General features: G+C 36.2%; 1 protein-coding gene across 2 annotated transcripts in view; it reads left to right on the top strand.

Annotated features, from left to right (window-relative positions):
* Window positions 1-12212, top strand: part of HAPLN1 (hyaluronan and proteoglycan link protein 1) — a 95757-nt gene extending 83545 nt beyond the window's left edge. For both annotated transcript variants that reach the window (XM_069962879.1, XM_069962880.1), the window contains 2 exons: window positions 2898-3200; window positions 8344-12212. In XM_069962879.1, coding sequence (XP_069818980.1) covers window positions 2898-3200; window positions 8344-8627 — 587 coding nt within the window. In that variant the 3' untranslated portion in view covers window positions 8628-12212. The remainder of the gene's footprint in view (window positions 1-2897; window positions 3201-8343) is intronic.
* Window positions 12213-12848: the final 636 nt, after the last annotated feature.

Here is a 12848-nt window from a genome sequence, read left to right as displayed (position 1 = left end):
GCTGTTAGCATGTAATGTAGTATTGCCTGAAATGGCTTTTCTGTAATTGGCAGTATGTATAACCTGACCTGGTATGCCTTCCAGTATCAAATCCAAAAATGCTATGGTGTTGTTGTGAATGTCAGCTGTGAAACACAGATTGAGACATACCTCAAAGAAAAACAAACATGTACACAACGTCTAATGCAACGAGGTTATAAGAAATGGATGGTGGAAAGAGCAGAGCGGAAAGGGAACATAAGAAACAGAAATGAGTTACTAACCAACAAAAACACACATAAAACTAAAATTAACAATGGTTACCAGATTCAGCCCACAATTTTCTCAGATAAAAAAGATTGTGAATACATACCTACCGATTCTCAGGCAAGACCCTGTAACAGACACGATAATATCAGAGGGAATAAGTGTGGTGTCTAGGAGAGCCAAGACGATAGGTGATACACTTTCTCCTTTGATGCCAGGAACAAAAAGACGAAAAAATATGACCTGGCTATCCACTACTGGTTTTTACAAATGTGGTCATCACCCATGCAAAACCTGTTCGTTTGTGGCCACATGTAGCGATTTCTCGAACAGTTCGGGCAGTCAAAAATACCAAATTAAATCATTTTTGAATTGCAATAGCTATAATGTAGTATATATTATCCAGTGTATTCATTGCAACGTACTACACGTGGGCTGCACCACACGCAAATTAAAAACACGTGCGTGTGAACACTTAAATGACATTGAACAGCCGGGTAATAGAACTTTATCTGGAGCATCAAGACATTTATTGATGAACACCAGGGTTCCACAAAGTACTTCCGTATCTTTGCCATAGAAAAAGTATACACCTCTGTCAGGGGAGGAGACACTCAGAGGTTATTGAGAGACAAAGAAGCTTTCTGGATGTTCTGCCTAGACACGTGCTACACGCAAGGCATGAATTTGAAAAAAGAACTATTAATATATTATTAAAATGTATATGCAGCTTAGAGCTGAGGATACCATCTATCTGCGTTATTTCCAGCCTATTCCGCACATTCCGCATAAACTGTCTCCTAGATTTACAGGTCACACAACATTTATTGGTGTGACTATCCCCATGTTGATGTTTAATCATGATTGTATATGTTACAGTGGGAATTAACAGTAACCTTTTGTGTTGTTTTTATGAAGTTAGATGTTATTAACTACACAGTTTTTCACTTAACGGGTGATCTCATTCATTAGTCTGCAGGTGGTGAATGCAATCGTCATCGGCGGAGCGACGCTCGGGACTGATGACGTGCACCACCACCCAGCAGCTATTTAGTGCAGCTTCACCCCACGAAGTCTAGCCATGATTAAGGCTGCGATCCGCAGCTGAAACGCATAGGTGTCTTGTTGGGGGCATGCTGCAGTGTGTGTACAGGGACGGAGGTCTTGAATAAATCTATTTGCAACCACTTTGCTGGAAGCTGGACTCAGTGATTTATCGCAAAAGTAACGGTGAAGGCCGGGCTGCTCGTTGCAGCCTGCCCCCACCTGCTATGAAGCGTGCCCCTCTCGGAGCGCGCTTCATAGCTCAGGATGAACCAGTATGCCTAGGGTCATCTGGGGACAGTTATGGCGTGATGGCGTACTGGTACATCCTAGGTCGCCTAGGGGTTAAAGGACTTAATAAGGTTCAGGAGGGAAGTGTTTTTAGTAAAAAACTGAACTCAAGAACAAGAGGACACAGTGAGAGGTTAGTTGGGGGAAAGATCAGAAGCAACGTGAGAAAATATTACTGTTCTGAAAGAGTAGTAGATGCTTGGAACAAACTTCCAGCAGATGTGCTTGGTGAATTTACTATAACAGAATTTAAACCTGCCTGGGATAAACATAAATCTATCCTAAGATAAGAATGGAAATGCTAAAAGGGCGGACCAGATGGATCCAGTGGTCTTTTTTTGCCGACAATCTTCTATGTTTCTCACCATTCTAATCTGATAAACTTGAATACTATCTTTAGAATCTGTTGGTATCTTGAATGCACCACCTCCATGCTGTTTCCTAGCTTTATTGATGTATCATTGATGTATTATTCTCATTTCAAGAATCTGCAATGACACCAGGAGGCCAGTCAGTGGGTTTATTAATTAATGACCGTAAAAAATAAAATAAAAAAAAATGCTGAGGATTTCTTTAATACTGGCGTTATGGCCCTCCTTTCTGAATCCTGACCTTTCTTGTTGTGTGTGACATTTTAGCTCATTCATCCATAAACAGTTCTACACTATGATTATTATCTGAATGCATTTCTTGCCACTGTGATGGGATTTTTCATGTACATTGACATTTTACCATCTCATTATTGAAGCAGACGAGTAAATACAGTAAAACCACTTCACAGCCACCCAAAATTACATTTTTACAAAATTACAAGAATTGGTTTTCTAAATGGGTCTTATCAAAGACAAAGGCTGATATCCATAAAATATTATGAGACTAACAATTTGTCTTTAAAAAAAACTGGTCTCAATTTTGAGATGGACGTCTTAAATAGGTGGCATTGTAGTAGATACATTTATCAAGATGAATTAACAGAACTATCTATGGGACGTTCTATCGGTAATGACATTCCTCATACAAGAATATATCCATATATACAGAATCTGACAGGGTCTGTTCAACTCTATATAAGGAAGCCTAGAGCCTTACACTGCCATAAGACTCCAGGCACTGGATACTGCTGTGTGCCTGAGCGCAAAGTATAACATTGGCAAACTAGTAAGAAAAATAAAAACCTTTAGATAGAAAAATTATCCATTGGCAGGTTTGTTTCCTTTATAAATAGCAAGTATCCTGCAAATGCTCCATTAAAGAACGTAGATGCGCTTGCTTTCTTGTTTGTATATCTTCTAATGCATTTTTTGCTTGTATTTCAGGTATTGTATATCCATATTTTCCACGCTTAGGCCGCTACAATTTTAATTTTTACGAAGCACAGAAAGCCTGTCACGACCAAGATTCCATAATTGCCTCTTTTGATCAACTATACGAAGCCTGGAGGTCAGGACTCGATTGGTGCAACGCAGGCTGGCTTAGTGATGGATCTGTACAATACCCGATCACCAATCCTAGAGAACCCTGTGGGGGAAAAAACACTGTTCCTGGAGTTCGAAACTATGGATATAGGGACAAAGAAAGAGGCCGATATGACGTATTTTGTTTCACATCAAACTTCAAAGGTAATAAAACATTGTCAATTCTTATTGTCTAACTTTTTACAAGTGAAATATACATTAGAACCTACCCTACACAGAGGCTGAAAGTTGACAATTATAATCTAGAAAGCAGTCCAAAACTAAAAATTGTGGTAACGATTTCAGAGGATTCAGTTATGTTAGAGATCATGCCAGGTTTAAAATTGGAAGGGATTTATATACTTTGAGGATTGGGGTCAGCAGTTTCTGAGATTGGACATGAAGTGGTCTGATCACGGTGTTTAAGGTGCTAAGTGACAGATCAAGCATCTGTTACTGAGTGATCAGGATCGATCGATTGATCGCATGTAAGCTCCTTACCTCCGTCCTGTCGGTTCGTCGATCCATGTATAGAGTCTGCTCTCAGGCAGGCTTTGTACATAGATCGCTGATAACACTGATCTATGCTATGCTATGGCATAGCATAGATCAGTATAAGCAATCTAATGATTGCATCTTTTACAGTTCTAAAAGTGTACAAAAAAAGTGTAATAAAAAAGTTTTATACAAGTATTAAAAAACCCCTTATAAACCCCTCCCAGTTAAAGTTTAAAACACTCCTTTACCCATTATAAAAATATAAATATAAATAAATAAATAAACATATTACATATCGTAGCGTGCGGAATTGTCCGATCTATTAAAATATACAATAAACAAACAGAGATGGTGGGAGCTACTACAAATTTATAAGGGGGATGCTGCCAATGTCCTTATACCAGAACATATACTACACAAGACAGAAAGACAGAAACAGGCGCACCCACAAAATAATAATATGTAAATCTTAATATCTTTATTATGTATACAAAAAACAGCAAATGGACATACACTTAAAAACACTTAAAAACCCAATCCGGGAAAACCATCACAGGGAATATACGTAATAATATACGTGTCCCTCTAGCCGCAGCCCCAAAACCAATACCTATCAGGCCCTATATCCTATTGTAAACTGATAAACTGAAACATCCTGACTTATCACAATACATCTATCATAAAGTGCACGTGCTCACAAAAGTATCAACAACTCATCAATAAAACATGCAGCAGTAGTAATGTGAGAAATGTAGTTCAAAAAACAAAATATTTAATGTGCATCTCCCCCCCAAAGGAAAGTGACCAAGTGCATAACCTATCATATAATGGCAGAAAGTCAGGGTCAACACCATATAAACTGGTAAAATATCACCAAGGGCTCTGAAATGGGGCTCCGGTCTGTAACCCTACGCGTATCGTCACCTCTTTATGAGACAGCTATGACATAGGAAGTGAGTCTGGAATCATGATGGATTATGTGTTGACTCGGACAGTCCATCTCTCCTTACTAATTTTCTGCTGCTAATCAGATTTCCTTTATTACCTAAATCCCAACAGGTTTTCTAATGTTTAGTGCAAATTAATCATTTTTCATACCTGTAAAGATAATTGTAAAAAAAGAATTGTATTTACTAAAACCTAAAATTGCAAAACACTATAGTTCAATTGGATACCTGTCTACCCCACTTTCTCATTATCATTAGCCACTTTTTACACTTTTTATTATTACTGGGCTATTACCAACTCAACTAACATAGTTATACTTGTTAAGTTAGGACTCGTCAAGTTAAATATTTTTGCACATACATTCATTTAGCAAACTTGCCTTTTTCTCCTGATATGCTGCTCTTTCCCTCCCATTATTGACAGAGGAGATTTATCAAACATGGTGGAAAGTGATATTGGCTTAGTTGCCCCTAGCAACCAATCAGATTCCACCTTTCATTTTTCAAAGAGAATGAATGGTCGAATGAATTGGTTGCTAGGGGCAATGGAGCTAAACAACAAGCTGTCAACAATAGGAGGAAAATAACTGCCATATCAGGAAAAGGAAGCAAGTTAGTTAAATGAATGTATGTGCAAAAAACATATATAACTTGATGAGGCCTAGGTGACTATAGATATATTAGTTGAGATTGGAGTACCCCTTTAATTTATTTACACTACTCTCTAGATCTCTGATATTTTGTTTCAATCACTTTGTAGCTGCGCACATCAGCAACATAACAAAAAATCTTACAACCTCAATAACTAATTTGGTAATTAACATTTCCTGTAATTGCTTATTTATTTGGTGATCAGATAGAAATATGGATTCCTATGAACTTATTTGTTATTATTCCTTCCATTAAATAGTGTATAGCTTATCACCAAATATATGATACTGCAATTAATTGATAAGATGCTGCTATTTCTGGGAGCATTTGACTGAGAACACAGATTTCTGGCACCAGAAGATGCTAATGGGAATTTAAGTGTTGGTTTCCATGGAGACTATTTTCTTCGCAATCCTCTTCAGACTTATGTTCACCGAGATTAGAAAAAAGGTTTGAAAATAATTATGAAAGATAAAATATCTATATAATTAACTACCATTAAACGTGTGTACCCGGCCTTACAAGGAGAGCTTACAGACAACAAGGGACCTTACACAATAGAATGTATTATTTCAAGTTGGTAAAAAGGTGTTAAGAGATTGTGTGACTTTCCTAAGGTCAAACATAAGCCTTGAAAACAAACAAGCAGTTCTTTTCCAGAGTCATACACTGGTTATGAAAGTCATCACACTGACTTACTGCTTAGTTCTTATATTAAAGGCTTTAATGGAAATGAGCTGCGAGACCACATACAGACTTGGCTGGGTTCACACTATGTATATTTGAGGCTGTATTTGTGAGGCTGTATAGCAACCAAAACCAGGAGTGGATTGAAAACACAGAAAGGCTCTGTTCACATAATGTTGTAATTGAGTGGATGGCCATCATTTAATGGCAAATATTTGCTGTTATTTTAAAACAACGGCTGTGGTATTGAAATAATGGCCGTTATTTACTGTTATATGGCGGCCATCCACTCAATTTCAACATTTTGTGAACAGATCCTTTCTGTGTTTTCAATCCACTCCTGGTTTTGGTTGCTATGAGGACCTGACATGAGGACCAAATACTGCCTGAAATATACATAGTGTGAACCCAGCAACGACTGTAAAGAAGACTGGCACTGTTTCTGGAAAAAAAAAAATATATATATATATATATATATTTATTTATTTTTTAAATAAAAATTCTAATAATCCTGTTTTGTAGCAGTTTTTGTAATATGTATTACAAGCCTGTTCGTCTTACACTGCATTAAGGTACTACATCGCTATTACACCTAGCGATTCATGGTCAGCATCCGATGGTTTTAGGTCAGGGCCTAAAGAAACGATTAGCCGGTGATTATTTCATGTTATAATCATTCTGCCTCTTTTATACATTTCACAAGTGAGAAAAAAAAATTATAATGATAATAACAAAATAAAAGAACTGACACAGGCAACAAAGGTATGTTCTGGATGCTTTCATTGATATCTATCCAACAGTGCTGCCAGCTTAGTAGACACTCGGGTGGTGACAGGCACCCTTATAGTAAGTAAGATGTTCTTTGTTGCCCATAGCATTCAATCACATCTCAGTTTTATTTTTTATATTGCTGTAATAAAATAAAAGCTGAGCTCTGATAGGTTGCTATGGGCAACAAGTAGCTCTACTATGGGCAAAGCACCCAGCCCAGCAAATGTAATAGGTAGAAGCTGCATTGCATCCAACATCACTAGTCACCAGTGACAATTTGATTAATCCCAAATGTATTTGCTTATCTCTACATAGTACATATTCAATAGGTCATCTACATAATGCGGGACTGGGCAGGTTAGAGTCGGAAGGTTAGACACTTGGTATTTGCATTCTTCTTTTAGCTCCTAAACGATCCATGACATGTGGGTACAGCATGGCCACCTGGGACTTGAAAACCCATGATGTAGCCATATGCAATAAATATGCTATGGAACTATGAAGTGAACTCAGGAGCTAAGGATGAGAACTGGCTGCTATCAGCATCTGGGTCCTCACCATCAGTGATGGGCAGCAGAGATTACTTTGCCAACCTTTATTAACACCTTAAATGCTGTGATAGCATCGTTTAAGCGTAAGTGAGAGCATAGGCTCCTGTCACTGTTAGATGTGTGACTGATTTCCCTTACAGCCTTAGGCAGACTCTATGAGAAAAGCACAGGTAACACTGATCATTGCTATGCAATGGCATAGCATTTAACAGTATAAGCAATCTAATGATAGCTTTTAAAAGTCCCCTAAGGGGACATAAAAAGTGTTATAAAAAAAAGTTTTTAAAAATATAAAAGAGCCCATCCCCTAATAAAAGTTTAAATAACCCCCTTTTTCAATTTACAAATAAATCATGTAAAAATATTTCAGTAAATATTTGATATTGTCTTAAAAAATATTAAAATGTTAGAAAAGATAAATAAACATGGTTATAACTTTATTTGGACTGACCTGTAAGGTCTGTCTGTAAGGTGCACTGTAAGATGCATTGAGTTAACATAGAACGTCGTCGCCACTTCATTATATCTCAATTCACATTGATTAGTGATATAAACCGTTGGCTCCAAACTCTATTTAGTCGCAGAGACAGGTTACTGCAGTGCAACTACTATATACCATCACCCAGCACCTAACTCTGTGGATAACCCTTCTGTTTTCTCATTTTTAGTTTTTTAAAGTTTTATTTATTCTGTAGACTACAATTATACTAAAGTTTATATAAGGTTGATGTGATATTTGAGGTCACACAAGAAACATATACATCTATGAGTGTTCCATCTGTCTAATGTTAGGTGCATGCATTATTTAGCTCCAGTTTTTGATTTTTACTCAAACCTAATTTTCAAAACCACTTGGCTAATGTATAATTATAACACCTCACACTTGTTTAGGTTGGCAATCTGAATCCACCAAGGAAATGTAAATCATGGTTTTGTTCATATTTAGTTTCTAATGAAGAAGGCATGCACTGTTCTATATGTGGCGGCACATAGTACTGAAACGAAAACATATTAACAGGTGTGCAGATGCTATAAAATCATGCAAGCTTCTCATTGGACACACATGTTTTAAGGAAAGAATATAAAACGAAAGTAATAGAGTACCGATCTATTTAAAAAAAAAAGGGGAACGCTGAAGGATTATTTTATCAATGTAATGTGTTGGCTGAGTTTTCTCTTATTTATATGTGTTTTTCTCAATAGGTCGATTCTACTACCTAATACACCCAACAAAGCTTACATATGATGAAGCTGTGCAGGCTTGTATCAATGATGGGGCTCAGATTGCTAAAGTCGGTCAGATGTACGCTGCATGGAAACTCCTGGCTTACGACCGCTGCGATGGAGGATGGTTGGCCGATGCCAGTGTCCGCTACCCAATCTCAAAACCAAGAAGACGATGCAGCCCTAACGAGGCAGCTGTCCGCTTTGTCGGTTTCCCAGACAAAAAGCACAAGCTCTATGGTGTTTACTGTTATAAAGCATAGAACTGTAATAACCTAAAACATGAAACAGTATTACAAATATTAAGAACATGTGAAAAAAAAAGATTTATTTGAAAGAATGAACTCATACAAGCTATAAAAACTGTGATAAACCTTTTTACTTACTGTAAACATTGTCATAAGTCCATGTCACTTGCTTTGTTGTTTATTTTTTTCAATAATATGTTAAAATTTAAAAAGGAAAAAAAAATAATAATAATTGAGTAAAAACTGTAATTCAAGCACATCAACAACAGTTTAATGAATGGGCATGCCATAGCTTAAAAATCTTAAATGTGGAATGTAAAATGATTCCTAATAGAAATGTATAAAGCACATCTTTCATGACTATACTTTATTTTACTTTTTTTTTTTTAACTTTTTTTTTTTTAACTTTTTTTTACATTTCCAATTTTTTTTTAAATGCACTACCAGGAAGAGATACAGTATATCATTGGGTGCTTGTATTTGCAAAATAGAAAGATAGCTAGCATAGTATTTAAACTGTATTTGCTTTAAAACATGGTTGTTACTATTATGAGAAAAAAAGTTAAAAAAAAGAAATAAATAAAAAAAATGTAATAGCCCAGTGATGTAAGAAGCACAAGCAAGTTCTTACCAACATTTTAAATGTATTTTTTTTTATTTGTATAAAACATTGATGAATGTTTGAATAATTCATGAACAAAACGTACTTTGTTGTTAATTCAGCTAACCGATGCCTAAGAAGTGTTGAATTACAGGTAGATTTGACTAGCTTTACTGGGCTATTTAAGCAGCATGGGCTGTTTAGGAATAACATATTTAGCATCTTCTCAGGGCAGTTATACCAAGTGAACTGCTGGACAGAACAGGACACACTTAAATATTATAATAACAAATATATTATATGTAGTCTTTAAATATTATTGTCTTTATAAAGATATATTTAAAACGATGTTCATATTTACAATGGAAACGAATGCAATTCAATATGGTTACTCACAAAACTATATAATACGCAATCCCTGATCTTAAAACGTTTTCTTGCTTCTCACATGTACGAGCACATGCCTATATGAAAACATGATTACAAAATATACACATGACCGTGACCGCATGCTCATCCCTACAGCTAAGAGGCTGTCCTTTATCAATGCCAATGAGCCGATATTATATTGTGTTAAGCATGCCGTATACAGACAATGTCATCCTACATTGAGAATGTCACTATTAGTATCACAACCATGCTAAGCTCAATTTTATTTAAATAAAATATTAAAAAAAAAAATTTAAAATGACCTTGCAAATGACACTAAGATATATATATATATATGGCTATGTTCACACAATGTCTTTTCATCTCAGTTTAAAATGAGTCTAAAATAACAGACGTTATTTAGCATCTTGATCTCCCCGTGGTGCACTGACGGCTGTTGACACATTGTTTTAGTTACTAATTGGCCTTTGGATGCGGCTTAATTGAAAAGTCCATTGAATTTAATAGTAAAAACAGAGACAGAACGGTGACAAAAGGAAAACTGTGTGTGAACTACAAATAAAAAACGTCCGCTGTTTGCAAAAGACGTCCGAAAATAAGGATCATGTTCATTATTTTGATGCCCGCGGCAAAAACATCTGTTATTCAATACGCTGTGTGCATTCGACGTCTGTCTCCCTATTGACTTCAATGCATTGCATTGCAGTCAGTTAAATCTCGGCAAAAACAGACATTATTTTAAATACAAAAATCAGCTGCCTTTTTAATATTTTTGACGTTGTGTGAACATAGCCTATTGGTTCAAAAGAAATAGAAAAGAGATGAGTGAAGTTACAGCCCCTAAGGCTGCATCCATGGGAAGGGCTGCATTTAAATGTCAAGCAATTGGGTTTGTGCAAACCCGGACTTATTATTAATAGTCTTGAATTTTTTTTAAATATATCCTGTATCTTCATTGTAATTTCTTATATTAGTTTAATGGGGAAATGAAAACATGAAGTGATATGCGATTATGCATCCGACAAGTTATCTGATATATAAAAAGCATGTAGACTATAAAATGATAAGACATTATGGTATAGAAAATGTACATCCATATTTAGAAGTCAAACTTCATATGCCATAAATATATTTATAGCTGTATAATAAGGATTAATAGACCTCAAATTTTGTATCGGATGTTTTGACTCCTTAAAAAATTTGTTTGCAAATACAAAATGGCACAACATGTTTAATACACTGTACCTTAGGAGCACTTAGAGGGGTTGTAAAGAGAACTCCCCCCCCAACTAAAAAAATGCATGTAATCTGTCGTATATAATATTATCAGAGTTTACTTTATAACTGACAGTGTTTATAGCATGTGGTCTCTTGCAGCAGTCATGTAAAGAAAAACTCCTGTTATAAGGCCGCTGCCTATCTCTCAGCAGCAGTTCAGCATAATCTCAATGATCTATTGTTAGCCAGTTGCATGTAACACTTTACCACCTCCTTCTCTTCAGAAACTATACACAACTGGCAAACAGAGTACCTGTTATTAAAAAAAAAAAAACAGAGACATGTCAAAAGTTTAGATGTTGAGGATTTGAGTGTTCAGACCTTTACAATCAACAGAACAGGCCGGAAGACATCCAAAAGCGCAGTGTGCTCTCTCCCGTGTAGTCACATAATATAAGTCTATGGGGCCATCCAGGTCGGAGAATGACACAGAGATGAGAGTAATGTGGTGCATGGACTTCTCCTTGCTCTTTCTCCTGCTCAGTCATGGCCTGAACACTCAGACCCCAACCGATCAAAACTTTTCTCTCTGACATGACAAAAAAAAAGTTTTAAGACCATTTAAGGTTTAATTGTTAGGGGCAGTTTTGGTTTACATCCCGATCAACTGCTGTAAAAAAAAAAAAAAAAAAAAAAATTAAGAACCAAGATGCATGAGCGACAGCGAGTAGTAATAACAAATAGGGTCAATCATAAGAAAATTTTGTTTACATAGTGTGAGATTCCGTAGTGAGACAGACAAGATCTTTTTTCACTTTAAAGGTAATATGTCTGCCATGTAAAGGTTTATGTATTTTGGGCACATCTCAGCTACCGTACACTGCATACCAATTCAGATCTGTAAAGGGGTGCTACTAATTGGAAGTCTTCAATTTACAACAAGGTCTATTTGAGGGTGTAATGCCTCTATTTTACTGCCAATCTCTATATTCTGTCCATTTAAGGGCCATACATATAAAGATCTGTCTTCTTATAACATGTCTCATTACAACACTTTATGAGATTATCTAGGGCACAAACTAACGGAAAGACTGATGAGAATAGGAAACCATTTAGAACTATAGACTCCAGACTAAAGTCACATTACTTATCCCATAAGCTAAGAATGTCATGTACTGTATATGAAGTAAATTCACAATACTGTTCTACCAAACCTGAATTATTATTAGAAGGTATGGAGTATGGATATTGTAATGACTATTTGCTAACTGGATGTTTTAGGTCAATAACAATTATTTTTAACTACATAACAGAACTGGGCTTGCTCTACTATTGAGAAGACCGTGGTGCTGCAGGGAGAAATGAATTGTAATATAAAAATGTGACAATAAATGACAAATTATTTTATATTTCGGACTACGTCTTCTTATTTAAAAACGTAACTTTTGTTGTGGTCATTCATTTCAACTAAAGCAGGAAAACAACTTATTTGTAGGAAAAGTTTTTTATTTCACCACATCTAGAAGTAGCCAGCTTGGAGGGCTGTACCCTAAATCTCCCTAAAGATCAACACTGAAAAAATTGTCATCAATTTTTCCCTTGTTCCCCCAACATCCATTGAAGTCAATGGAAGCAGGGTTTTCTAGGATGACCCCACAGTGTCTTTGACAAGCATTTTCTACATCAAATGCAGTGCACCTTTTGCCTATGTGAATGTGGATGTAATTTATGTATATGTGTGACTTTTATGTCTGTGTGGTGCAGTAAAAGGGTTATAGTACATTGTTATATTAGGGTGCTTTGACTCCCTTAGAGTTGTATTACATGGCGCGATATTGCACTGTAAGTGGATGCTGATTGGTGCTGGCTTACCAAGCCTATACACATCTCTATAATAGTTCATAAGGGCTGCATGTTAGTGATGTCTGTGCAGCTCTTTCTTTTACATAGAAAATAATAAAGATATATACTTGCCCGTGCTTCACTGGTATCCTGCTGCCTCACCACAGATGCCGCTAACACTTCTG

This window comes from Dendropsophus ebraccatus, chromosome 3 (genome assembly GCF_027789765.1).
Source record: "Dendropsophus ebraccatus isolate aDenEbr1 chromosome 3, aDenEbr1.pat, whole genome shotgun sequence".
NCBI classification, from domain to species: Eukaryota; Metazoa; Chordata; class Amphibia; order Anura; family Hylidae; genus Dendropsophus; species Dendropsophus ebraccatus.
This window is presented reverse-complemented; position numbering and strand designations above follow the sequence as displayed.